Source organism: Stegodyphus dumicola, chromosome 9 (genome assembly GCF_044657685.1).
Source record: "Stegodyphus dumicola isolate Sdum_Otavi_A_Nest chromosome 9, ASM4465768v1".
Classification (NCBI taxonomy): domain Eukaryota; kingdom Metazoa; phylum Arthropoda; class Arachnida; order Araneae; family Eresidae; genus Stegodyphus; species Stegodyphus dumicola.
The window spans coordinates 103,461,712-103,489,196 of record NC_140776.1 but is presented as its reverse complement, the minus strand read 5'-3'; the positions used below and the strand labels follow the sequence as shown (position 1 = coordinate 103,489,196).

At 33.2% G+C, this 27,485-nt stretch overlaps 2 protein-coding genes across 7 annotated transcripts in view; both read left to right on the top strand.

Moving 5' to 3' along the window:
• Positions 1-206: 206 nt before the first annotated feature.
• The window catches only part of LOC118197916 (cullin-5-like), an 88,307-nt gene continuing 61,028 nt past the window's right edge, over positions 207-27,485 (top strand). The window contains exon 1 of one of the 5 annotated variants that reach the window (XR_015043052.1): positions 207-336. Coding sequence is in view for 2 of the 5 variants with exons in the window: in XM_085823841.1 (XP_085679967.1) it covers positions 325-336 (12 nt within the window). In the remaining 3 variants the exon portion in view is untranslated. Of the gene's footprint in view, positions 337-21,747; positions 22,043-27,485 lie in introns of those variants that run through there. The other 4 variants (XM_085823841.1, XM_085823838.1, XM_085823840.1 and 1 more) reach the window with 4 other exon arrangements.
• Positions 3,387-14,004, top strand: LOC146995435 (uncharacterized). Of its 2 annotated transcripts, XM_085823836.1 has the most exons (5): positions 3,409-4,571; positions 4,669-4,737; positions 6,112-6,189; positions 6,423-6,488; positions 13,830-14,004. In XM_085823836.1, the coding sequence occupies exons 1-5, from the start codon at positions 4,426-4,428 to the stop codon at positions 13,831-13,833; spliced, it is 363 nt and encodes a 120-aa protein (XP_085679962.1). In that variant the 5' UTR covers positions 3,409-4,425; the 3' UTR covers positions 13,834-14,004. The 2 variants fall into 2 exon arrangements, with proteins under 2 accessions (XP_085679963.1, XP_085679962.1); XM_085823837.1 differs by lacking the exon at positions 4,669-4,737 and having other exon boundaries at positions 3,387-4,571.

Here is a 27,485-nt window from a genome sequence, read left to right as displayed (position 1 = left end):
CAATAACCACGTGATCTAATGGGTATTGTGAAAATGTTTGTTTTGCTTCAAAGAACGTTTAAGGATCCTTTAATGTTAGGTCGTTGTTTGAATTTCAATGAATTACCAGTACAGGGCTAACAATCCGCCACAAACTGAAACCAGTTATTTCGAACTCTTGATAGCGAAAGGGCATAAGAAACTGGTTGCTCCTGTAGTTGCTTGAAGATTCTTTTACTTATTCACTTGAAGACTCGCACTGGATACGCATCAAAGCTGCTTGAAGAGCTTACTTACCTACATCTTTGATACTGATACCGTTTAGCTTGCGCAGTGAAAATCACGATGGCAGCTTCGGTAAGTTTTGTTTGAAAACTCTGATCTGTTAAATACAAATGCAGTAATTATTAGTAAAGTATCAAAAACGAGGCAGTGTTAAGTCTAAATTTGTTCCAGTGAAAAGTTTTTCCGAATTGTACGTAATCTGAAAGTTTGCCATTGGAAAAGAAATGCATGCAATTCTCACAACAATTTTTGCATATCTTTTTATATCTCCTTTTTAAGGGATCATTACTAGTTCCTGCATCAATATAAAACTGCTTGATAAATGCACTATTTTATTATTTGTCTTTTGATTTTTATTTAAGAATTTTTGAATTGATTAATTTTAAGAGTATTTAAATTTTGAATTTTATTTCATAATTTTTATTGATTTTAAGTTGTGCCTGCTGCTAGTGAGTAGAATTAAAATTGTTTCTGTATTTGTGTGATACATTAAAGGACGAGAAATAGTAGTATCTGTAGGAAGATTCGTAGAGGAACTGTTATCGATTCATTTGTAAATTGTTTATGTAATTTTTCGTACAGATAACATAAGCATGCGTCAACTGTGGTATCCGCAAGTAGACAGCTTAAGTGCATTTTTAAGTAAAGAAAATTTCTTGAGATTAGTGATGGTTAGATTATCGGAACAGCTTTAGTATTGGTCCTTTTGGCGATTTTTTTATTTGGCGACAAACTTCGGTCGTAGTAGACCCGATTTTGAAGATCGGAAAAAAATGGCGGATTGTCAACAAAACCCGATCTAGACTAAATAACAATCCTAAAAAATAAGCTCTTAATCAGAATAAACAATCATTCTCTAATTTTTAATATTTCTTGTACTGCAATGATAAATTCTTGAAACACTACTGTAAATGAATTTATGACAATTATTATGTTATGAGTAATGAAATTTACAAAATGTTAATATTTTTAATTACAAAATATAATGTATTAAACATTAATATTTTAAGTAGTTAGTTCATATTTATATTTTATTATATTAGTACTTAGCTAATATTTTAAATTTACAAAAGGTTAATTTTTATGTTTATGAATAATGAAATTTACAAAAGGTTAATAAATGCATTTCAAACTAATATATGTTACTTTAGTTTCTTAGATTCTGTTATTAAAAGAAAATAAAAAAATATTTCAAAGTGAAAAAAATCAAATTCAATTATAATGGGCAAGTTTTGTACCAGTGTTAGAAATATTTTTTATGATTAAATATTGTAAATGGTAAAAATATTAAGAAGTGTGTATTTTTTAATCCCTCAATTTATTACAAGTAATTTATGATTATAATTTAAAAGCTAAAATTAAATTATCATAATGAGTAAATTTTGTACCAATGATAATAATACAACAATCATCGTAAATGATGATTTCTGTGAAAAATTCGAACAGTCATTGGAATCCACTAGTGGTGCAGTGATAGCCACTGAACAGTGGTAGTTCAGGCTGGCTATATGGGAGTTTTAGTAGTTTTCCGTAGATGTAATGTGAATCTGAGCCAGTTTCTCTTAAAAAGTACTTTATGAAGGCATCCTTCTTCTGCTAGCCAGGATATGTATTTATTTTCTATTCATAATTCTCTCTTATTTTCTTATTTCTTAATTCTAAATCTTACTTCTGAAGAGAAGAAGTGTTGCATCTATAGGTCGAAAAATATGGTCAATATGTTTGCAAAATCCTGTCAGTTTTGGAAAGCATTTAAATAAACTAAATAATTTGTATGTGATGCAAACAAAAATGCATTACACTATTTCATGTACTGAATAATTAATCAGGGAACAAAGTATATTGTAACGTTCCTTTATTTTGTAACCAGAGTTATTTTATGCTTGGGATCTTTACTGTCAATTTCCTCCATCCGTTTTCTCACCAGAATCCAAATGAAGTTTTTATTTTGTAAAACAAACCGTGTTTTGCCTTTTGAGGCCACATTAATAGGTTGCTAGATAAGAAAAGATTTGTAGTCTTCAGCCTTGCATTATAATTGCTGATAGTTGAATTCCAGGCCAGTTAAGTTTTTAACCAACTTTGCATTAAATTGATTTGTGCAGCCTTTGGGCTACAAATTTATTTGAATTTAAATTTTACATTTGAACTTAATTGTTATCATAAGTTATCTTGCCACAAGTGGTTGACTGAGTTGTAAGCACAAAGTGTGCCTTCTGTTCTGTACATCTAAACTTTATAATAGAATAAAAGTACTTAATAAGAATAAAAAGTTAACTTAATAAGAATATATCTAAACTTTATGATAATAACATTTAAAGACATTGAAATCAGTATCTAAGTGCTTGCCATGTAGTCAAATTTTTATATATAAATTGTACTCTTACTTTTATTGTAGAGTTTTTATTACAAAAAATTCAGATTTCTATTAGATAAAATGTTTAAGTAATGTAGAAAATTTGCATAAAATTTAAAATAAAAAGTCGACTGTTGTGTCAACATACTATTAATAAAAGTAATAATACTCAGTGAAGGTTATTCATATACAGCTGTTAGGTTGTAAGATTTACAGAATTTGAGAACTCTAAATTATAAGCAATATATTCCATAATCTAAGCATTATTATATTTTTTAGTCAGGCAAATTATGAAAATGTTATAAAAGCAATAATGAAACCTGATTTTGGTCCTGATTTGAACCTATGAATTCATGCAATTACACATCCCTATAGTTCTAATATGAGGCAAATAAGTATTTTTAGACCATGGTAATTTTGATCTCCTTAGCAAAGGAAACACCAAGAGTTTACTTCATGCTACTGAAGGGGGGGGAGTTTATAATAATATGCAGAGTTGACATATGAAAAAAATGTCAAGACTCATGTGATGTAATATTAAAAGCACCAGTTTTAACTATAAAAAATTCGGCTTTTTAAAAAATATTTTAAATGTTGTGCTTTCCTAACACAAAAGTAACTTTAAGAAAAACACACAATTTATCCCTCCTGCCATCAAAGCTCTGATACCTATCAAATTCGTTAAAGTTACGTGGACAGAAATGGCGGCATGTTTGAAGCTCAGTATTTAGGGTTACCAAGGTTATCATAATATTTCATTTATCGCTCCAAAATGTCGCCAAACAAATTTCTCGCCAAAAAGGACTAATACTAAAGCTGTGCCAAATTGTCAATAATAGTAACTTATCAATTATAAATGCAACTATTTGGGTTTTTCTGTTCATGATTTGCATAAGTTATTGTTTTCTGAATGCGCTACCACGTGGTGTCATTCCTCTCGTGTTTACATATTATTGAACTATTTATGTAAAGCTCATATAAACTGTGTAAGCACATTTTAAGTAAAGAAGAATTTCTTGTGATTTGTGCAGGGTTTAATTTCTAAAATTAGAAGCGCCGGAACCGTTAATGAAGACCGTCAGGAAAGCTGAACAAGAATAAATAAATAAATAAAATGTCTAATCAAATCATATATAATTAATTAAGTATTAAAACAATTAAATAATCAATTAAAGTAATTAAAATTTGACAAAATGTAGAGGTAATTTAAAACTTAACAAACGATTTTTGATATAATTTTATTATTAAAATATTTGAGGTCAAATTTCTACCGAAAGTTTGAAGTTACATGAAAGAAGTGCCGGAGCCTTTTTTATTTAAGGTGGTCTACTACAGCAGCATTACAATACTAAAAATTTTTTTACACGCAGAATCGCTAATTAAGAAACTATGTTGCGTGCAATTTGGCAGAAATATAAAGCAATAGGTCAGTTTTCGAATCACAATGTTAGAATCAGGTTTGAAATGAAATTTACTTAAATATTATATTTTAAAAAAATTAGTTTGAAATACGTAATTTTAATGTGTAGTTTGGAAAGCCATCAATAGATGGCGCTACGAGTTAAAATTTAACATTGTAATCTTATTTCTGCAAAAATTCACGAAGTAATTGATTTTGATATCAGTTATAAATCATATTTTTTTCTAAATAATATTTAGAAGCGTTTCATATATTCCTTTATACACAGTTTTCACTAAACATTGTCAGCTGTCAGCAGAATGACGTTTACGGCAACCCTATTGCATTGCTATTCCGCACTCGTTTTGTTTACATTTATTTGTACTGTGGTCAGTTTGCAAAAAATATGCGAAAATATCAAGGACGACCGAAAAAACATCCTGGTTTTAATAAAAGATCCAGAATTCAGCGTAAACGTCGAGCTCAAGAAAAAAATATGAAATTAAATTCCCGAGATGTGGAAGATTCCGAACAAGCGGATGTTTTCGAAAGGTGAGAAATAATTTATTCTTTATATCGACTACCCCGTGTTTATGATTTCGTAGTAAGTTAATTCCGAAGTAAAATATGCGTATTTTTTTTATTGAAGGTCAGAAATTATTGATACAACTGCATCTGTGTCAAAGGAGAATCATTGCCCGGATGATTTTTTTACAAAGTAAGTTTTTTTTTTTTTTTTTTTTTTTGTATATGTGTGTATGAGGGGATGCTAATAATTGTTCAATTCTGTTATAAGAATTTATTCCTTATTTCACACTAAATTGTTGGGAAATATTGAAAGGGTAAATTCCAATTCACAAGGAATTGCTGAAATAATTGAATCTTTTCAAAAGTATGAGCATGTTCTTGCGATCTAAATTGAATTCACCATCATTACATGTATTATTGGAAATTTTATAGTCATATGTTTGCTACAAAATGCTTTGTCAGTTACCTATGGTATATTTTAACAGGTGTATGCACATTTATTCATGTGCTCGCTGTTCAACTTGCTTTTTTTTATTATGTCATTTACTTGGATGTTAAAACTTTCTTTTAGCGTTGGAACATTTTATGATCATTTAGTAAAATTTATATATAAATATATATTATTGCTTGTTTATTTATGGTTCTGTGTATTTGTCATGTATGCATGTTGTGAAGTGTAGTTTTTGAAAAATATGTCACAAATGTTAAATTCCACCAAAAGCTGAATTGAATTGATATTGGGATGCAGGTAATTAGAAAATATCTGCTGTGTATTTTGAGCGTAAACCAAACTAGTGCCAAGAATGGGACCAATACGCTCAGGCTTGCTTAGCCTTTTTGCCATTGTCCAAATTGAATTATCTCCAGTATAAAGGGAGTGAATGCTTTCTCTGTATAACATTAAAATATCCGTCTGATCAAAAATCTACCAATAAGAAACTTTTCATATGTTATGTGACAGACTTTCTGCAAACAGAAGTCCTCAGCTCTGTTCTTGTACATGTTTTTTAATTGTGGTTCAGATGTGTACTTCTCAAAGGAATTCTTCTCATAGGAAGATTATCTGAACATTTAAAAACTATATTCTGCTTTTAGGGGCCTAATATTTTATGCCCCTAAAATTAATATTGAAATTTCTAAAATGTTGAAAAATATGTCATCTGGATTCTGTACAAAAAATATAATCCCCTTTTTCATTTCTGCATTTGCAATTCCTGCATTTTCTTTATTCCTACATTTTTTAATTGGAAGGAATTTCATACGCAGAGCCCTCTAATTTATTCTTACAAATCATGTAGTAATGTACCATTTTAGATAGATATAAATAACACATTTTGTAATTTTTCTAAACTGTGGTTATACAGCATGATATAATAGCTACACAGGGTATGGCGAAACAGTATACAGCAATATCTGTCGCACTGTCTGAGATGGGTGGTAGTCATACATAGCTTAATGCTTGAATTTGTTATGTGTTATTTATTTATTCATGTTTTTTTTTTTTTTTTTTTTTTTTTTTTTTTTTTTTAATTATGTTATAGCAGTTTATTTCTTTCATTCTTAGGTCCGGAAGTGAAAAATTTGACTTTTCTATGCCAGAAGTTACAGCTAATGTTCCTAAGACAAACCAGGCTTTCCTGAGGTAAGTTGGTTTATTTTTAAAATAGATATTAGCTGTGCATGATATTACAGTTACTTAATTATGGTTAACTAATTATGTATTTAGAAGTCAAGCAACCAAAATCAGCGTTATATTTTCAAATAGTGAATATTTCAAAATATGATGCTGATTTTTGTTGCTTGACTCTCAAATTAATACTTGGTCGGTGTGTTATTGTATCTTAATTAAACTAATTATGGTTCTTTTCTTCTCAGTTCTGATCTGGACATTTCAGTTATTGACTCTGACGTAGAAGGTAGAAATACAAGCTCTCTTTTGGGGTAAATATGTATTTCTCTATGCCAAAATTAAAATGTCATCATTTATGTTTTTCTTTTATGGTGTTACATTATGTTGTTTACATACTGATAGCTATTAAAACTGTTAAATATAATATTGTAGCTATCAAAAAGAGGGGGATGAATTTGATTTGTACCAAATTTGGACGTTTTGCATGAAAGAACTTGAAAATAAAAGATTTTTTTAAAAATATATTCATTGAAATCAGTGAAATTTTCAGTCGGGACACTGAAGCAAATGAAAATATTTTGGGGTTTGATTCTTTTGATGGGAGCCTCATCAATAAGCCTACTATCTTTTTTAAATATTGCTTCTTTTTCATTGTTTTCATGATGTTTTATGTTCCCTTCATGAAAGAGATTTTTAATAATTTAAATTTTGTTAATAAAATATAACAAAATGAAATCTGTGATTATGTGGCTGTTATTTTTTCCATATATATATTTATTTGAGGAAAACCACAAATTTTATTATTTTACAGAATTTTTAAGAAAAATATAAGGATAAAATTTTTTAAATAATTCTGATTACTACCTTTGCTTTCCTCTCATAATGTGCCTCAAATTAGAGCAATTAGACAACAAATTTAAGTCGTGATCTTTTTTTTCCAAGTTTTTTTTTTTTAGGCTTAGGAGTATAAATTGCTTATCCCCACAAGACAGTGCATCTTATTAGTATGCAATCCTAAGGCTCCGTTCACATGATGGTATAAATGTCATAGACGCATAATCATAAGGCACAAAATGTGGGAGTTCCATTCACACCTGCGAGAGAGGGTCTAAGCCATAGCCAATTAGAGAAGCTAAATTTGTGCATGCATGTATGTGTCTACAGCTTTCTCTCTCAATAGGTTTTATGTATATGCTCTGATTGGCCGACTCTTATATCAAGTCGGCACAAAGTTGAAAACTTCAAGCTTAATGCCCAAACTAGTTTTTGTGACATAGTAAGGTCTGACTACAAAGCGTTGTTAGTTGGGAATTATGACATTTATACAACGGCTTGAATAGAGCCTTAGAAAGCCATTTGGTAACTGAGTTATCCACCATGAAAGAGTTATTCTTGCCCCTCTGAATTCAGTGTTTACTGGAACACGAACATTTTATACTCAGGTGTAGAGGCCCTTCATATGAAACCTCCGGCACACAAAGTAGTGACTGATATTGCACGAGCAAATGACACTGCGAGCACGGAAGCAGCAGTTGTGAAGATGACTCATCTTCTTGTAGTAATATACTGGTAATCCAGTGTATTATTATTGTTAATTTATTTGCTATCTGTTGCCTAAATTTCCTAAACCTAATTGCGAATGGGCTGCCTGCATGGGCGTTTTCATGGTTTTCCCCGTGTATATGAGCCATTTCCCTTAGAAAGTCCTCCATGAAAGCATTCCTCCTCTTAGGAAGATCAAGTGCTTTGCTGTCATCAAATAAGCCAAATTTAAACCTAATTTGTAATATTTATATATATTAATTATATATATGTATATATATTGTATATATATATATTTTAGCTTGGAGTCTGAGCCTCTTCAGGAGAACCTTAATGATGAATTTCTGTGTCCTGATTCACCTTTAATTATCGAAAGGGAAGATCGACGAAAGGCAAATCCATTACCATCTGGCAGAACAATTTGCAATATGTCTTTTGTAATAGTGCAGGCTAGGACATTAGAGCAACATTCCCTAAATTGTAAATTTGGAGGATCATTTATTTTTAACAAAGTGATTCGACGTGGTCTTGTCACTACATATAACTATGTATGTGATAAAATTTTATGTGGGGAAATGGCAACAATTTGTTCTGATATGGAGAAAAGCAGCCTAAATCAGCTTGCAGTATTAGGTGCGTTATCTACTGGCAGTGGATTTTCACAAGAGGAGGAAAAGTTTAGCATCATGGAAATTCCGTATATGAGCAACTCGACCTTTGCTTCTTGTGAGCGAACTACTGGCAAAATAATACAGGGATGTGCACAGGAAACTATGTGTGCTGCTATAGAAGAGGAGAAAAGGCAGGCAGAACTTCGCAATGATAAAGATAATGATGGTTATCACTGTATAACTGTCATTGTTGATGGAGGTTGGTGTAAAAGAAGCTATGGGCATGGTTACAATGCTTCAAGTGGCATATCTGTTATTATAGGCATGGTCACCCAGAAAATTTTGTTTGTTGGAATTCGCAACAAAGTGTGCCTTATATGCAGTGCTATTGAAGATGGCAAGATGCCAAATAAAGTGCACCTTTGTTGGCGAAATTGGAATGGGCCTTCTACAGGTATGGAAAGCAGTGCCATTGTGGAAGGTCTGAATTATCTCCAGTGTGTTCACAAAATACGTTGTACTCGACTTGTTGGAGATGGAGATGCTAACACAATGGCCAAAGTGAAAGAAAGCGTTTCATATGGAGGACGGGTGATCAAAGTAGAATGTGCTAACCATGCTGTTCGAAGATATCGCAGAGCTCTTGAGAAACTTCAGCAAAATACTGCGCGCTTCCCAGGGGCTAAAGGAATTGCTGCCCGTAAATTGCTGAAAATTAAAATGCCACTGTTAGTCAGAGGTGCTAGAGTAGCTATAAAAGCTCATGCTTTACCTAGCCATTATCAGCACACACAAGAAGCTATTGATGCATTAGTATCTGACTTGAGAAATGAGCCACATCATATATTTGGCAAGCATGATGCTTGTAGTGCTTTTTGTGCAAAGAAAGGTGCAGAGTTGGACAGCACATACAATGAAATTTTTTCCTCGGGTATGTTGCAAGCTATTGAAGCAGAAGTGGGAAGAGTACTGATATCGTGTATGCCATATGGTTTTATTGAATTTTTTACTGATTTCTGCATTATTAATGAGCAATTTTTTCCAGTTTATTGTTTCTGAGATCACAAACTTGGAATATATATTCGAAAGTAGTGGTTCCTCTCACTGCTGCTGAAGAATGTGACCTTGATTTCTTCAAACACCTTAAAATGCTTGCTCATAACGATTTCCTGCAGAAGCAAAAATGAGCATCCAGAGATGAAAGTTTCCAAACTCTTCAAAGCAAGCGGATAGCATTGAACAGCAACCTGGGGATGATGAAAGTCATAAAATCTGGTGACCCGACAGGCAAGAAAATTTAAATGATGATAGCTGCTATAAGCCGATCGGCGGAAGTTCAGATTCCGGCAATGAGCCAAGAAGAAATAAAACTATTTGTCACCAGCCAGAAAGAGTAAGGAAAGTGTCTGCTAACATGAGAATGAAGGTTTTTGATGCTGCAAAAAAGCTGATGGAAATAGAAATGCCAGTACCCAGCCTGACATTCCCCCCCCCCCCCCCCCCCGGGGGGTTGACGTAGAGAACTCTGCGAAGCTACTGGCTAGGATCTGTATCTAGGCAGTCTCGGATTCTGCTACACCAAACAAGTGGCTTGCATTAATCCTATCACAATTCAGGACTCCTGATTCAGCTGGAAGGACATCCATACAATGATATTTGAGAAGAAGACATACAAAATTGAGTATTGTGGAAAGATGATTGCTTATATCTTGAACGTGGATGATCCACTTGTCTACAAAACTCATAACCATTCTAAAAAATAAGGACATCAAATTTCAGTGCATCCTGCTCTCACAAGAGAGAAAGGTGATCATTAGAAGCCTTCCCAGCTCCACATGTTAATGCTGCCTCATGTTGCATAATATAATAATACACACACTGGCCAATCAATAAGAAACCTTTCAGATTTTCATCTGAATGCATGCTAGGGATGAAATATCCAAATTTTTTCTATGATGTGGATTATACTTGGTTAAAATGCCAGTATAAGTAAGGTGTAAGAGTGCTTTTCATGATGAATGAAGTAAAATGGGGAAAAAAGGCGGCAGATCGTTCACCATTTGAAAAAGGGGCTTATTGTTGGTGCACATTTAGTGGGGGCATCGATTTCGAATCCTTCTCTAAAAAATGTAACTGCAGTTCGAGCATAGTTTTCAAAGACAGTGATCGGCGGTATCTCCGATGAATTGTACGGCAGAACACGGATTCAACTATCACAAATCGTCAACCAAGGCTCTTCCCAACAAATTTCAGCTAGAACTATGCGCAGCGAATTGCAGAGGGATAGGAATGCATAGTTTTGGTGCCTGTAAGAAAATCACTCAGTTCTGCCGACATGCAAGACTTCATTTTCAGTGGTGTCGAGAAAAGACACTGGACATCTGAGGATTGGAAATGGGTAATGTGGTGGGATATTACATTATGTATTACATATTAAACATAAGTTATGGGTTACCTCATAACTACAGAAGGTTCCTGTTCGCTGCCAGAAAAGGTTGAAGTAATCTGCAATGTAAATTACCGACAATACATGAGCTTTGTTCATTTATGGGCATGATAAAATTTTATCGATGCTTTTTGAAAACTGCTGCAGAAACTCAAGGAGTCATACACGAAATGTTAAAGGGTGATAAAAAAAGATCATTGTAAAGTTCCATGCACAGATGAAGGTGTTTAGTGTATTTAATTATGGCAAAGCACACTAGGGCTATCTGCCTAAGAGAAGGGATGCCTTCGTGGAGGACTTTCTAAGGGAAACTGGCTCATATACACGTTACACATGGGGAAAACCACGAAAACGCCCATGCAGCCAGTACGTTCGCGGGATTCGAACCTCGGACCGAACTACCAGTGTTCAGCGATTTTACCGCTCTGCCGCTGGTAGGCCTGCACAGATGAAGGAATTCACCAGTTTGAGAAGTGCAAATCTGATTTAGTCAATGGTGCCCTTTTGTGTTTCCCAATGGATTACCCTTTGTGTGCAGATACATCAGACTTTCCTATAGGATCAGTATTGCAGCAATTGGAAGAACAAGAACAAGACTGAAAACCTATTGTGTTCTACTCTAAAACATTAAATAATGCACAGAAGGTTTATAGTACCTATGACAGAGAATTCTTAGGAATATATCTTTCTGTCAAGCATTTTAAACATGTATCGGAAGGACGCAAATTCATCATACTTACTGATCACAAGCCACTGTCATATGCATAGAAGCAAAAGAATGGGAAGGCATAACCCAGACAACAACACCAACTTCAGTATATATCGGAATTTTCAACTGATATTCAGCATATTGATGCCAAAGAAAATTTAGTTGCAGTTGAAGTAGTCTCAGTTACTGGCTATGAAGCAGTAGCAGATGCTCAAGAATATAATGAAGAATTGCAACATTTAATGACAGGTAGTGCTTCACTGAAATTTAAATCATCTACATTAGCATTTTGGAAAACATTAAGATGTGACAGCTCAACAACCAGTATCAGGCCTTTTATTTCAAAGCAATTTAGACAACAAATGTTTCATCAAATTCATAATTTTGCTCCTCTGGTATCAGGACAACTGTCAACGAGATGACTGAAAAATTTATCTTTCCAAATATAAAGAAAGAAATTCACGAATAGACTTAAAGTCCTGTTAATTGTCAAAGGAGCAAAGTCAACAGGCATACAAAATCTAAAATAGCCGAGTTCCAAGCACCTCATGCTAGATTAAGTATTGTGCAAGTTGACCTGATTGGGCCATTACCACCATCTGCTGGTAGGACGTATTATCTGACATTTATTGACCATTTTTCCTGTTAGGGAGAAGTAGTTTCTTTACCAGATATCACAAGAGAAATGGTTGTCAAAGCATTTTACAATCATTGGATTAGCAGATTTGTTGTGCCTAGTTCCATAATCTCAGATCAAGGAAGACAGTTTGAGTCGCAGCCTTTCAAGAGCCTTGCAAAAGTATGTGGTGCTAAAGTTTTACGTTCCACTCCATACCACCCACATTGCAGTGGGAAAATTGAGCAGTTTCTCAGAACTTAAAAAAATGCAATAAAGGCTCACAGCAACATCAGATGGACAGAAATCCTTCTAGGATTCAGAGTTGCAATATGTCCTGATACTAATCACTCTGTAGCTCAAATGGTATATTTTATGCAAATAAGGTTACCATGTGAGTTTTTCGACTACCTACCACTAAAACTAAACCTGAACCATTTGTAACAAGTTTACTGTCTTTTATGGATCCGCACCAGTTTATCAACTGCTAACAAACATAAAATATTTATGCATAAAGACTTGAGATCATGTTCTCATGTGTTTGTGAGAACTGATCGTGTGAAAAAGGCACTTGAATTTGCTTATTGAGGGACCATTTTTTTTGTGGTGAAAAAATATGATAAATATTTCCGAGTCTTAATTAAGGACAGACAAGTTAACATTTCATTGACAGACTGAAACCAGCTTATTTGTTACTTTCGAACAAATTACTAGAAACGGTGACTAAAAATAAAAAACCATTTCACATTTCATGTACCCAAAATTCTGATATTGTACCTAACGTCAAATCTATTATTCTAGATGGTATGAAAATCAGAAAATGTGTTAGATTTAAGGACTAATGTTTTGTATATTTTGCTATACTTCATCATCTTCTAAATATTAGTAAATATATATCTGCATTAGTGATAATCAGCTGTGAGCACATAGTGCACCATCTGCAACTCATTTGGGTATAAACTATGCTAGTGATTATAATGTCCTTGCTTTTTCCCATATGCCATATGTTGCATGAAATTTTGTTATATGAATCTAGCTTCCTGTGAGGAATTTCTGTGATCTTTCTAGTATGTATGGTCAAGAATTAGGCTTGTGATATACTGTCATGATTTTGCCCACATGTTCCCTAAATATACTAACATTTCCTTAGGAAGACTTCCAAGAAGAATACTGTTGTGAGTTCTAAGCCTAACTATGGTTTGGAACTGTTTATAATGAATTATTGGGATTCTGCACATGTAATGTGGATGCAATTCTATTTCCATTTAGAAGATTTTCTGCAAAGGCAATGCTTTAGCTGTGAGATAATTCTGTTTTGGAAATAAAACTGATATTTATTTAGATTTGTGGTATTTATAAGGCAGTTTATCAATAGCAGGTAGCATCTTGCCTCTTTGCTTTGATCAGGGCCTGTGCAACCAGTGGTAGTCAAAATTTTATAATTTAGCAGAGGGCACTGAGCAGCAAAATTTAGAGGCAAAAAAATGTTCAGAACTTACGAAGACATCAGCCAGCAGAATTTAGGATATGCAGAGATTGCACTGAGTGGCAATAGTGCCATATGTTACATTTGCTATCTGCATTATTAATTTGTGAAACAATTTCAGCTGCTTGAAAATGCATTTTTCTGTTAGAAATTTGTATTTCTTGCAATTTCTTTTTTTTGGGGGGGTCGAGAATATGGTGTTAAAAATATTTTATCATTTTCTTTTTTTTTTTTCTTTTCAGGTGAAAATTTTGTGCATGATTTGGCTTTCATTGAGACGTCTCTGGGTCAGGAGTTACTAAGGAAGAGAAACTTACATGCAGGTTGAAGGATGCAGTGTCAAATGTATAAGGAATATAAAAGATGCTGTATATTAGTATAAGTTTGAATAACCATAATAAAAAAATTTCTTGAAAATTGTGTTTTTTCTGCGAGTTATTAAAATTGGAAATAATTAATTACAATATTTATGAAAATTTTCGAAAATAAAAATACAAGTAGTATTTAAAAAGTACTGCAAAACTCATTTTTAAGTAGAAAAATTATTCTCAGATGAAATTCTTTATGCAAAAGGATTCGATTATGCAAAAGGACTTTTTTAGTATTTGAAAGGTTCATTTGAACCCAACAACTGAAACTAACGTATCCCCAGTTTATTGATACCAACCATTTTGTTGGTATCAATGAACCCACTACTTTCTAAAAGCATTTCTGTCAATTACTAAGGGCTAATGAACAAGTGTTGAATTCTCAAGATGAATGTTGCCGAAACAGAAAAAAGTGTACTTCAGAACATTCTGCAGTAGCTCAAACAAAGTCACGGACCTCATCTATACTGTAGTCAGAGAGAAATTATTCCCCTTCCTTTTCTTTCAAAAGCTGAGTTTCCAAACGCACAACGGGAGGCCGTTGCTAAAAGCTGTGGAACCAGTTTTATAGCTATTTTTAGCAACTTGTGAGCTGTTTTTCAGATAACACAGTAAATCTCGGGGAGGGGGAATTTGAAATCATGATCACTGCCGGTACGGCAGAATTTACGTACAGCAAAATTGTAAAATTCAGCGAAGCATCAAGCAATAAAATTTTAGAATTTTGTGGGAAGGGCACTTGACAACAGAATTTATTGCGTACAAAATCAGCAAAATGCATAGCGCCGTACCTGATTCATGATACAGCAGTATTCATTACCAATAGCAAACTTGTTTGAGGATAAGTTCGAAAAAATGTTTTCTAGTTGTTACCTAAAATCGGTAAACAATAATCTTTGAAAGATTATTCGATTATATCGTTACTAATATGGTAAAAATTTGAAAAGCAATCAGAAGCCGTATCTCTAGGGTCTTCAAGTCACGATTTGTTTTTATTTGTTCGAATATGATATTTATATCTCTCTTCCTACAAGTATGTATCTTCGTACGTATAAAGTATCAAAAATAATAAAAGTAATTAATAAATTTTCTCTAGTTGCCCTGAAAACTACATCTGAATATAAAGATAAGAAAGACATCAGTAAATTGCTGTTGTTATTTGCTGATCATAATGGTAATCAACCGAACATGATCACATATACCGTCTTCAAAACTTTGATTTTTATCAAGCTTCATATAAATACTAGGTTTTTGTTAGTCACGTAATTTGACATCCTAAATTTAAGATGACAGATGAAATAATGACTAGTTCTGAATTAGCTCACTCAGGAAGTAAAATTTTCTCCTTCCCGTCAATATAGCATATTTATAGCTCCCAATGATGGCGATCACTAACTAAATATGTTATGGATTAGAACCCTATTGCACTCCATAAGTTTTTCTTTATTCGCCTTATGTGCATGCATGCATGCTTGGTTGTGGAAGAAATTAAAAAGCCCCCCCTTTTTTTTTTTTACTTAGGTTATTCGAATGTATACGCCAGACATTTATTTGTTGAACTGTAGTTATAATTTGGAACGTGGTGCTAGAGCCGTTGGAGCCGAACCGAACGTCAGTTTGTTTAGAATTATAGAGTTTGATTACGCCAAAGCAGGTGAATTTGGAAAACACCAAAATCGGTCATGCATCCAACTCGTTATCGAGGCTTGAACTCCGGATGAACTACCAGTGTTCGGCGGCTCGCTTGCTAGAACTGCGTTAGGCTCTTTGAATGTAGCAAAGCCACGAGGGTTACCTTCTTAAGATGGCAGGCCTTCGTGGAGTCATTTTCTGAAGGCTTAGATTAGGTTATTATGGCAAAGCACAGTAGGATGCCTTCATGTTGAACTTTCTTAGAGAAATTGACAACCCATACACGTTACACATACAGAAAATTATGAAAACGTCCATGCAGCCGGCCCGTTAGCCTTTATTCGAATCCAGGTCGAAACTACCAGTGTTCAGCGATTTAATTCCTCTACCGCGGGAGGGCCTAATTGCTGAAGGGAACTGGCTTGTATTCATGTTACACACGGTGAAAACAAACAATGCAACCAGCTGATTCGTCTGGCATCGAACCCAAACCAGTTCGAACTTCCAGTATTCAGTAGTTTTAACCACTCGGCCACTGGTGGCGTGTGGTAGGAGCCACAGATAATGTACTGAGTAGCAAAAATCCCTAATAGTGGCCCTGGTTACTAGTAGGATTGTAAGTATATTGGTAATCATCCAATCTACAGCAAGGAAATTTCGGAGCTTAATTGTAAAGTCAAATGCGACACTCCGATAAACGTGGTATATGTAGAGATGGAAAAATTTATTATTTAAAATACTTGTATTTATTAGTAAACATTTTATAAAATTTATTCTTAATTTAGCGTTTAAGAATTCTAAGAGAGTTATCTGAGTATTTTTTCCTCCTTTGGTAATCCAATAAAATTGAGTAAATTTATGTTCTGTAATATCTTTGCGTGTTATATACATAGTTTTTTTTTTTTTTTTCAAAGTTAGACAAGTTTACACAAACAATATAGGTCGAAAAGGGAGCTGGTCTGCGCCCGGTGAGCCTGTCGGCAGCGTCGCAAAGCGTAATTTGACTAACGAAAAGATCATGCTTTGGATCTGGTGATCTGGATAGTCACTTGTGTTGAAAAATAAATTTATTTCAACAACATAGGCCAAAAATTTAGTTGATCTGCGCCCGTGAGTCCGTCGGCAGCATCGTAAAGCGTAATTTGACTAACAAAAAGATCATTCTTTTGTATTTGGTGGGATTGCCGTGGTATTAATCACAAATAGTATATGGAAAAAGGTAAAACCCTTGACAGTAAAGGATACAACGAGATGCTAGTGCATGTTGACGCTGCTATCAAGGAAAAGAGTCGAATTGAGTTCCGGCGCAGAAAGGTAACGTTCCATCAAGATAATACCATACGTGTCTGCATTCACCGGCTAGCCTCTGTACGGACTCGAAAGGGATCTTTCACCACATCCACCATATAACCCCGACATCGCACGTTCGGACTTTCAGCTACATCTTGCTGGTCCTATCTTCACTTCTGCACAAGACGTCCGAAATGAGGTTGACCTGTGTTTGGACTCGGGCCACCAAGTTTCCGAGCCGAAGGTTTTGAAAAACTACCAAAAAATTGGCAGAAAAGCATAGATTTTTGGTAGTGATTACTATCCGCACTAAAGGTACTGACTGCTTTTTTTTCATAACTTTATGAAGAACGTTCGTGCTTAAAATTTTCGTTACAACCATTAAATTCTGTAATTTATGAATTCCTTCCCACTTCTCATGTATTTATCAACTGTTCTTTATGAACCTGATATTCCTACAATTATCAGCTGTACTTTATAAATCTGATATGTAGAAACGCAATTTGATTTTATGCATTTCAGTATCAAGTGAAATCTTTAAACTAATCGTTCATTATAACACTTTATGTTGTTTTCATTCAAAGCTGAACTCAGATAATGTGCCGAGGTTGAACTACCAGTAATAGGCGACTTTAGCGCTCGCCCGCTAGAATTTAGAGAGGAACTGAGTGCTAGAATTAGGTTAGGCTCTTTGAATATAGCAAAGCCACGAGGTGGCAGATAGCAGATGCTTTCGTGGAGGAAGTTTCTGAAGGCTTAGTTTAGTTTATAGCAAAGCTCCCCATACACGTTACACACGGGGAAGATTATGAAAACGCCCATGTAGCCAGCCCGTTCGCCTTGATTCGAACCCAGGTCGGAACTACCAGTGTTCAGCGATTTAACCGCTCGGCCGCGGGTGAGCCTAATTGCTGAAGGAAACTGGGTCGTATTCATGTTGCACAACAGGAAAACAAACCATGCAGCCAGCTGGTTCGCCTGGGATCGAACCGAAACCAGGTCGAACTTCCAGTAATCAATATTCTTAATCACTCAGCCACTGGCGGCGCGTGGCAGAAGTAAGAGCCACAGATATTGTAGTGAGCAGCAAAAACCTCTAATACTGGCTCTGGTTACTAGTAGAATTATATATTGGTAATAATCCAATCTACAGCAATGAAATTTCGGAGCATAATTGTGAAGTTAAATACGACACTCCGATAAACGTGATAAAGATGAAAAATTTTTTAAAAAAGGAAACTTACTATGCAAATACATGTATTCATTAGTAAACATTTTATAAAATTTATTTTTAATTTAGCGTTTATGAATTCTCAGAGAATTATCTCATCGAATTATTTTTTTCTCCTCTGGTAATCCAATATAATTGATTAAATTTATGTGCTGTTAATATCTTTGCCTGTTATGTACATAGTTTTTTTTTTTTTTTTTTTTTTTTTTTCCGTTCAAAGTTAGATAAAACTGAACGTACGTTACACTGAAATTACTTTGTCTAGAAAGTAAGCGCTTGAGTAGAAACAGATGTTGGGTTTTATTTTTAGAAGACATGAGATCGCTTTCTGTAAAGTAATGTTATAAAATTTTGAATTTGAAATAATCGTACTTCGTTTTTAGTAGCGCAGAATGATAAAGATTTAATGAGAATATAGCAAAGCATCTTTTTAGAGACGCTGTTATAATTTTGCTATTTTATTTTTTTATGGTAGGTCAAGGAAAAAGGCAGGCTGCTAAATACGGTAACAGCACATTACTCTGTTTCATATATAGCGAATCCGCTCTGAAATGAGGCACGAAGCGGTAAAGTAGCTGAACACCAGTATTTCGGTCCGAGTTTCGAATCCCGCGAAGGGACTGGTTGCGCTTTCGTGGTTTTACCCTGTGTAACGTGTCTAGGAGCCAATTTCCCTTAGAAAGTCTTCCACGAAGGCATCCTTTCCCTTAGGCAGATAGATCGTACCGGTGTTTATTTTATCAACAGTACTGGTTATTTTTAAAAATGATCATCCTAGAAAGGTGATTGCCAAAAAGTATTCACTTCGCATATTTATACGTTATGCATGAATATACTCTTTTTAGTCAATCTAATATATATAAATTACTAATGCTTTAAAAAAATTCAATTTTCAATATTCTGTTTCCTATTTGTTCCTGTTCAATGAAACAGATTCATACACAGCAAATCCAAATGCATCGCTACAGGAAGATGATAAACCAGCACAGTACGTAATTACAGTTACATCCGGAAAAGAGTAGATATACATATAAATACATAATATATATATACGGTATACAACGATATACAATATATATATATATTATCGTTTTTTAGGATGTATCTATAATATGTATCATTTTACTTTATTAAAATATAATATTCAATTTTGTAATTTAGGAATTTCTTCTCCCTTATCATGTATTATCAGCTTGTACTTTATAAACCTGATACCCCTTCAATTATCAGCTGTATTTTATAAACCTGAAACATAGAAACGCAATTTGATTTTATGCATTTCAGTATCAAGTGAAATATTAAAACTGATTGTTCATTATAACACTTTATGTATTCATTCAAAGCGGATCTCAGATAATGTGCCGCAAATTATTTCCACACTAAGTTTTTTGTGCAAATAATACGTCCTGCTAGTGTTTTTGTAATAAAATGCATGTTATTAATTGATTTCGAATTTTCGTTGCATCTTGATATTGCTGCCAAAAGATATTCAATCAACAATAGTATCTTTTACTACGTTTATGTGTGTGGATACATAGACCATTTCTCCGTGTACTAGAAAAATTTGATAATGATTTATCCACTTTTGAAGTAAAAAAATAATAGTTAGGAGTGTTATACGATTTTATAATACAAGTAAAAAATATATATAAAGCTCTGAAAAGTGCTAACACATATTTATGGAATATTATGGATGGATGAGTAAATGGAATATTATGTGCGTGCTATATATGTATACACATATCATCAAGTATAAAATCATTTATATATAATTTTTATGTCGCGATGAAATTTGTTTTCTTCCGCAAAATAACGGCAAATTATGAAACATTACGCAACATTGAAAAGCGTGATGAACAAATTTTGCGAAAAGAAATAGCGACTGCTGCACGTATCTCACAGATATCTTTCATTCAACACAAAGGTGAAAAAGTTCTATTCCTGTTCAAAACATACCCTGCAGTCTGAGTCACAGACGGAAGAAATGACAGCAGGTCTTTTGTTCAACTGAGGGGATGTGTTTTATGGCTTACTCACTTTCCCGCCAAACAAGTACAGAGGAAGGAAGCGTCGTTGCCATAGTAACCAGGCTGTAGGTAGTCTTACAGATTTGAGTCTTTATCCCTCAACGTTCGTAGCGCCATCTGTTATTAAAAATCGACATGAGAAAGAGGTATTAAACGCTCTTAACGTTCCGTCTAAAATTAGGATTTATTCCAAAAACTAAGAAGTATCGGAGTCGGGCCCCGGCGCAATTTAAGCTCTGGATTTGTGATAAATTTTTAATAATAGTCAATTGTAGAATACAAATGCGACTATTTGAAATTTCTATTCGTGATTTGCATAAGCTATTGTTTTCTAAATACGCTACCATGTTCTGTCATTCCTCTCATGTAAATGCATGTCAAAAAATTCCATACCATTCTGAATACGCTACCACGTGCTGTTATTCCTCTCCTATTTACAAATAGTTGAACTATTTTAGTAAACCTCATAGATCTGTGCAAGCACATTTTTAAGTAGAGAAGAATCTCTTGTGATTAGTCATGGTTAAATTTTTAATAACAGTTAACTGTAAAATGCAAATGCAACTATTCAAAATTTCTATTCATAATTTACGATTTCTAAATACGGTACTACCACGCGATGTTATTCCATTTCGCGTGTTTATAAAATGTTGAATTATTTGAAATTTTTAAATTTGTTTCTTGTAATATGTAGCCTAGGCCAATAAATTACTAAATAAATATGATATAGGGTGTCTTTCAGCCGCTGAAAGGTAAAATTGTTGCACACTGGTAGTTCGTCTCGGAGTCAAGCCATTGCTAATAGACTTCCCTCTCCTTAAGCAAACATGTGTAACGTGTATACGAGCCAGTTTCCCTTAGAAAGTCCTCCACGAAGGCATCCCTTCCCTTAGGCAGATAGCCCTAATGTGCTGTGCCATAATTAAATAAACCATACCAAACCTCCCTAAGCAAATAGCCCGGGAGTGCTTTTGATATTCTAAATAATTCTAACTGTATTTATACATAGACGTAATTAGAAAAAAGGCATTTGGTTAGATTAAACAAATGACTTCCATAAATTAAAAAAATATATATTCGTATTAGAAGTACAATTAATTTATTTAGAAATTAATTCCTGTTTGTTATGACCAGACTCCCATATATTTAAATATTAAGTAGATAATTTGAAAAAATTTCATTTTAATTAGAAATTATCTGGAAATACGAGCAATAAGTTAGAAAAAGAGAATATTTTATTCTGTAAAAATAAAATCATTTTATTCTGATTAAAATTGTAATTAATTTATTTATTATAATTCAAAATTTTATATGTAAATACACATGGGATAAGGTGGGCCATAAGTACGGAAAAGGAGCATATTTTGTAATTTTCTTGTAAAAATAAAATTATCTTGTTCTGATTACAAGTGTAATTAATTTATTTAAAAAATAATTAAACAGCGAATTCAAATTACTGACAAAGTCATGTGATCACCAGAACAAAGATTCAGCTGCAAAGTCACGACACCCAACGCAAAGCATCAACTGTATAGAAAAAGAAAATATCCCTTTCATTTTCTCTATCTTACTTTTAACATCTGGGCTAGCAACCTAAACACTGTTCCAATTGTTTGGCGCCTATCGCTCAAGTTGGCGAAAGGGATTTCTGGAACCTCGCCAAGTGCCGGTTATCTGAGTACTCCACAAGCGGGAAGGACTCCTTTCTTTCTGTTGCTGAAAAACTTTTTAAAATTTAATAGAAAGTATGCATGTGTACGATAGTTTCTTCTCCCCACATGGTATTCTAAAAAAACCTAAACGGAAAATTATTTACACCTTATGCAGCGACCTTACCTTCTAATCTGTAATGCAGGATACTTCTTTATTTTTGAGCACATGCTAATACATACCTCAGATAACCAGCGGTAGGGTTTTTGAATTTACTACTTTCTTGACGTTTTCTTGTAAATCTTCGTTTTATTTATATATAAATTATCCTCAGCTTGGATGCATAATATGTGAATTTTAAATTCCCATGTTGAATGCATTGTTACATGATTTCTTTTTAATGTATTCCAACTAGAGTGCTTGAAATTGTAATTTAAGATTACTTTAGAACTGTTGCTCCTCGTTCAGGTCTGCCGCTGAGATTTTACCCCTAAGCCATATGGTGGCATATGTTGCAATTACAAAGGTCTTGCCATTTCTTATTGAATTTCTTGAGCAAAATATGCATATTTTATGAATGCTTTGTAAAATGTGTTATATTGCGATTAGTTTTTGCCCAGTGAATTAAAAAATTAGAAATTTGTTTGCACTATCTTGTATGTATAAGTATGACAGTTTTCCTGTTTTCCCATGTGATCGTCGATGAAAACTAATAGTTATAGGATTTTTTTGGAAAACTATTTGTCCTTTATGTATTGGTCTTCTAATCTATTGATGCAGGACCCCCCTCTTTTTTTTTTTTTTTTTTTTCTTTTAAGAACATTTCAGTACGGAGATCAGACCACAGCTTTTGGATTTTCCCCGATGTGAAACGTAAATACCAGCTATTTTTCCACAAAACATCCTCCATGGAAGCATACTTCCTTTTAAGCAAATAACGCTACTATGCTAAAAACTAATCTTTCAACCACGGCTGAGTGAATAAGACTGTTGAAAAGTTAAAAGGGGGAAAAAATAATTTGTTATATAGTTTAATGGGAATAATAGAGTAAATAATTCTACTTCAAAAGAATTCACCTAAAGTTTTATATCACAGACAAGCGTGGGGCACCAAAGTAACGAATTAAATAATAAATCTATTAATTTAATTCTATTATCAAATGCATAAGCCATTATTTTTAAAAACTTTATATCAATTTCATTGAGTTTATAAAAATTTATTCATGTGTGTTCCATGCTTATATTATTCACGATACTCAGCATAAGTTTAAATGATTATAACTTGCTTTGAGATTGCATGGTGGTTCATAAAATGCAATAAACTTCATTCCTGGTCAAAATTGACTGTTTCTCGACGACATATTTCGAAAGTAGCATCATCTGAATTCAAATCAATTTTATTGACTCAAGCTAACTGCAGATTAAAAAGAAAAATGACTTCCGTTAGCCAGAGTCATACCTAGATAATTTTTCGCCTAATGTAAGAAGGTAAATTTGTGCCCCTATGTAAACGGCGAATCAATTATACCTGTACATATGCGTATTTAATAAATGTTTTAGATAACCGTAACTTTTATTGTAATTTTAATCAGAGTTCTTAATAATGAAAAAAGAAAAGAAAAAAAGTACATTAAGAGCCTTTTGTTTTAAAACAAGGAAAAAATAAAAGTGCATTTTCTATCACTGAGCTAAAATAAACAATTTAGAAAATTATAAATAGTGATGCAGTTAAATGTAGAAGGATATTGCTCTTATTTTTAGACAGTGCTTTTTATTTATCGACAAAAAACAATAAATTTTTGCAAAAATAATATGACTATTTATTTTATGTTTTATAAAGTAAATATATATTTATTTCATAATACAAGTAACCCTCGTATAACACGGTAGATAGGTTCCCAGAAAATGCCGTGTTGTATGAGACCCAGAGCCAGTAAAAAAAAGGGGGTTGCGTTCCGAAAACATATTAAAAACAAATAATACTTTTTAATTATACATAAACAGCTTAATTTTTATTAAAAATATATCGTATGTACAACACAAAACAAAATATATTACATAATTTAATTTAACACAACTTTAGTTTAATAAATTTCTTCATTGTCATTGCTCAGTATAATCAACAGAGAACGTTTTTTCTGTGGAATGAGATCGTTTTCACTTTCAGAATTTCTTTCTTCATTTAAAGTTCTGGCATTTTCTTCCCTCTTTAAAAAAATTTTAATTTCATTTTGCTTACTAGTTCTTACCAGGTCATTTTAAATTTCTCGATATAGAGCTAGACAGTTTTGCAGCTCCCTTTTGAATTTTCGGCTTATTTCAGAAGGTTCTTCACAAAGAAAGCTAGATTCAATAAGGTGTCACTAAAATGTTTATACAGTCAAAAGTCTTTAATCTGGACATCCATAATCTGGAATGGTCTATAATCTGGACCTCAAAGCTACAAACTTTCTGCGCATGCGTTTATGCATGTGCATAATATGTTTACGCATGCACGTTTAATCTATAACGGACGATATAAACTAAGCTAAAATTATCTAATTATCTATTTCAGTTAATGTTGCAGATTGCATTGTTCCTTAATCTTCTAATTCGATCCCGCTTATTATTTTTTGCAGACTGTTAGAGCAATTTTATAAAAGTAAGCTTGAACTTTCGATTATGTCAAAAAGAATTTCCGATTCTGGAGCTGCCAAAGGATCTACAAAGCGAAAGCATGTTTCGATGTCCATCAAAAAAAAAAGTGGAATTGCTTCAAAAAATGGATAAAGGCATATCCTTTGTTTTTCTAACCATTTGGAAATCTGTTTATCAATTTCATGCTGCTCTGCGGGGGGGGGGGGACATCGCGGTGCGCAATGAACTGGAAATTGATCTGTCAGTACTATCCTTATCTTCAGGGCAGATGTTTTTATTTTATTCTGCTCATAATTCCTTACTAAATGTAGTATTTCATCTGGATGTACTCCTTTTTCGATATGATTTAAATCAAATTCCTCGTCATTATAAATATCACAAATACACATCAAATGGTTTTCTGGTTGCAATTTTCTAATTTCGACTACAGTCAAAAGTCTTTAATCCAGACTCGTAGGGTCTTCAGCGATTCCCGATTATAGATCATCAGTTATCATCTGGTAAGATGGTATGCAGAAATTATAAAATTAAAAATATGAAACCGTAATTTATGAAATAAAGAGCAATTATGATCTAATGGGTATCAAAATTTACAAAAAAAAGCTTAATATTTATTTATTTACTTTATTAAACATTTCTTTCAATGTGCACATGTGCAAAGTATACATTACGCATAGTCGAAATCAGAAAATTGCAACCAGAAAACTATTTAATGTGTATTCGTGATACTTATAATGACAAGGAATTTGATTTAAATCATATCAAAGATGGAGTACATCGAGATGAAATACTGCATTTAGTAAGGAATTATAAACCGAATGAAATGAAAACATCTGCCCTGAAGATAAGGATAGTGCTGACAGATCAACTTCCAGTTCATTGCGCTCCGCAACGTTTCCCCCCCTCGCAGAGCAGCGTGAAATTGATAAACAGATTTCGGAATGGTTAGAGAAACAAAGGATATGCCTTTATCCATTTTTTGCAGCAATTCCACTTTTTGTTTGATGGACAAACTACTTGTGCGATTTTTACAAAAAATGGCAGTTTGGCATAATTAGAATCGAATTGTGGAAAAAAATTGGCATGTCATTTCTGAAAAAGTAATATTTTGTGTCAGAATACCTATCACAGAACAATGTTATATATAAAACTAATACATATCCCAAGTTGCACTTTCGAGACATGAAAAACGCTAGTTGAATTTCGTCAATCGGCCCAGTAGAATGGGTAATGTAGAACTGTCCCCCCCCTTTTTTTTGTGCATTGAACCATTTCAAAATAATTATTCTAATTTTTTTAATATCTTCATTGTTATCATCATTAGAATTTTCAGAATCATCTTATACTTGTTAAACCAACGACTTCCTAACTCTGTCCCCAATTTAGTGTAAATTATACCTATTGTAAAATTTTATTTCAGCAATCAACGTAATTCCATGTAGAAGGCATAATAACTGATGACTAGCATCAATCAAATTGATTGCTTTCTTCGTCACCGAAGATTTATTCGATATACAAAAATAATATTTAGTAAAAAAATGTAAGTTAATTTAATTTTAGATGAAAATTACACATTTTCAGCAAGGAAATATCCATGAATACGACATAAGATTCGAAAATTTAATTTCATTTTGTGTACAACTTTTCTTGCATTCAGAAACAAGCAGCACTGGCGAACAGAAGAAAGGTGCGATTCTTGCAGGATAATCTACATTCTGTTTTGGTCACCTGATATAACTATTACTAGACATATCTATTTTTCCAACTTCTCAGACACGCACTTTGGATTTATTGAAATTAAGAAGTATAACTTGTTAGCAGAACTTTAAATAAAGATTAATTTTGGGACACTGTAGACCAATTTAAAAAATTAAATACAGTCAAAAGTCGTTAATTCGGACACCCATAATCCGGAATGATCTATAATCCGGAGATCAAAGCTCAAACTTTCTGCGCATGCGTCAACGTGACGCATGCGCGTAAGACCTTTACGGCTGTGAATATGCATATGTGCAAAATACGTTTACGAATGTGCGTTTAATGTATAACGGACGGTATAAGCTAAGCTGAAATTATCTAATTCAGTTAATGTTGCAGATTGCAGTGTTCCTTAATCTTCGAATTGGATTCGGCTTATTATTTTTTGCAGACTATTAGAGCAATTTTATAAAAGTAAGCTTGAACTTTCGATTATGTCAAAAAGAATTTCTGATATATATTTACTATTATGTAAAGGATCTACAAAGTGAAAGTATGTTTCGAAGTCCATTAAACAAAAAGTGTAATTGCTGCAAAAAATGGATAAAGGCATATCCTTTGTTTATCTAAACTTTGTTTATCTTTAACGCCGCGGTGCGCAATGAATTGGAAGTTGATCTGTCAGCACTATCCTTATCTTCAGGGCAGATGTTTTTATTTTATTTAGCTTATAATTCCTTACTAAATGTACTATTTCATCTCGATGTACTCTCTTTGATATGATTTAAATCAAATTCTTCGTCATTATAATTTGCTTCTGATAGCAAAGAAAGTATCAGAGGTTATTGAAAACGAAAAAATTTCGATTGACGAATTAGTCGGTATTCTCGACACAGCAATTATAGGACTTGAACAGCGGAACTTTGTAACTGAACAAGAAATTATGTCTGTTTATAGAATTAAAGAGAATGTATTATCACATAAAAAACGAAGCAACCTAAACAACTTACATTGAAAGAAATGTTTAATAGAGTAAACAAATAAATATTAAGCTTTTTTTTTTTTTTTTTTAATTTTGATACCCTTTAGATCATAATTGTTCTTTAATTCATAAATTACGGTTTCCTATTTTTAATTTTATAATTTCTGCATGCCATTTTACCAGATTTAAACTGATGATCTATAATCCGGAAAAATCGATAATCCGGAATCGCCGAAGTCCCGACGAGTTCGGATTAACGACTTTTGACTGTATATATCAAAATCATATATTATTGTCATTTCTTTTATTTAAATTGTGTAAGTGGTTTATAAAATTCGCCTATCCAGCTGTAAAGTTCAAAATAGTTAAATGCAAGTTTGTTT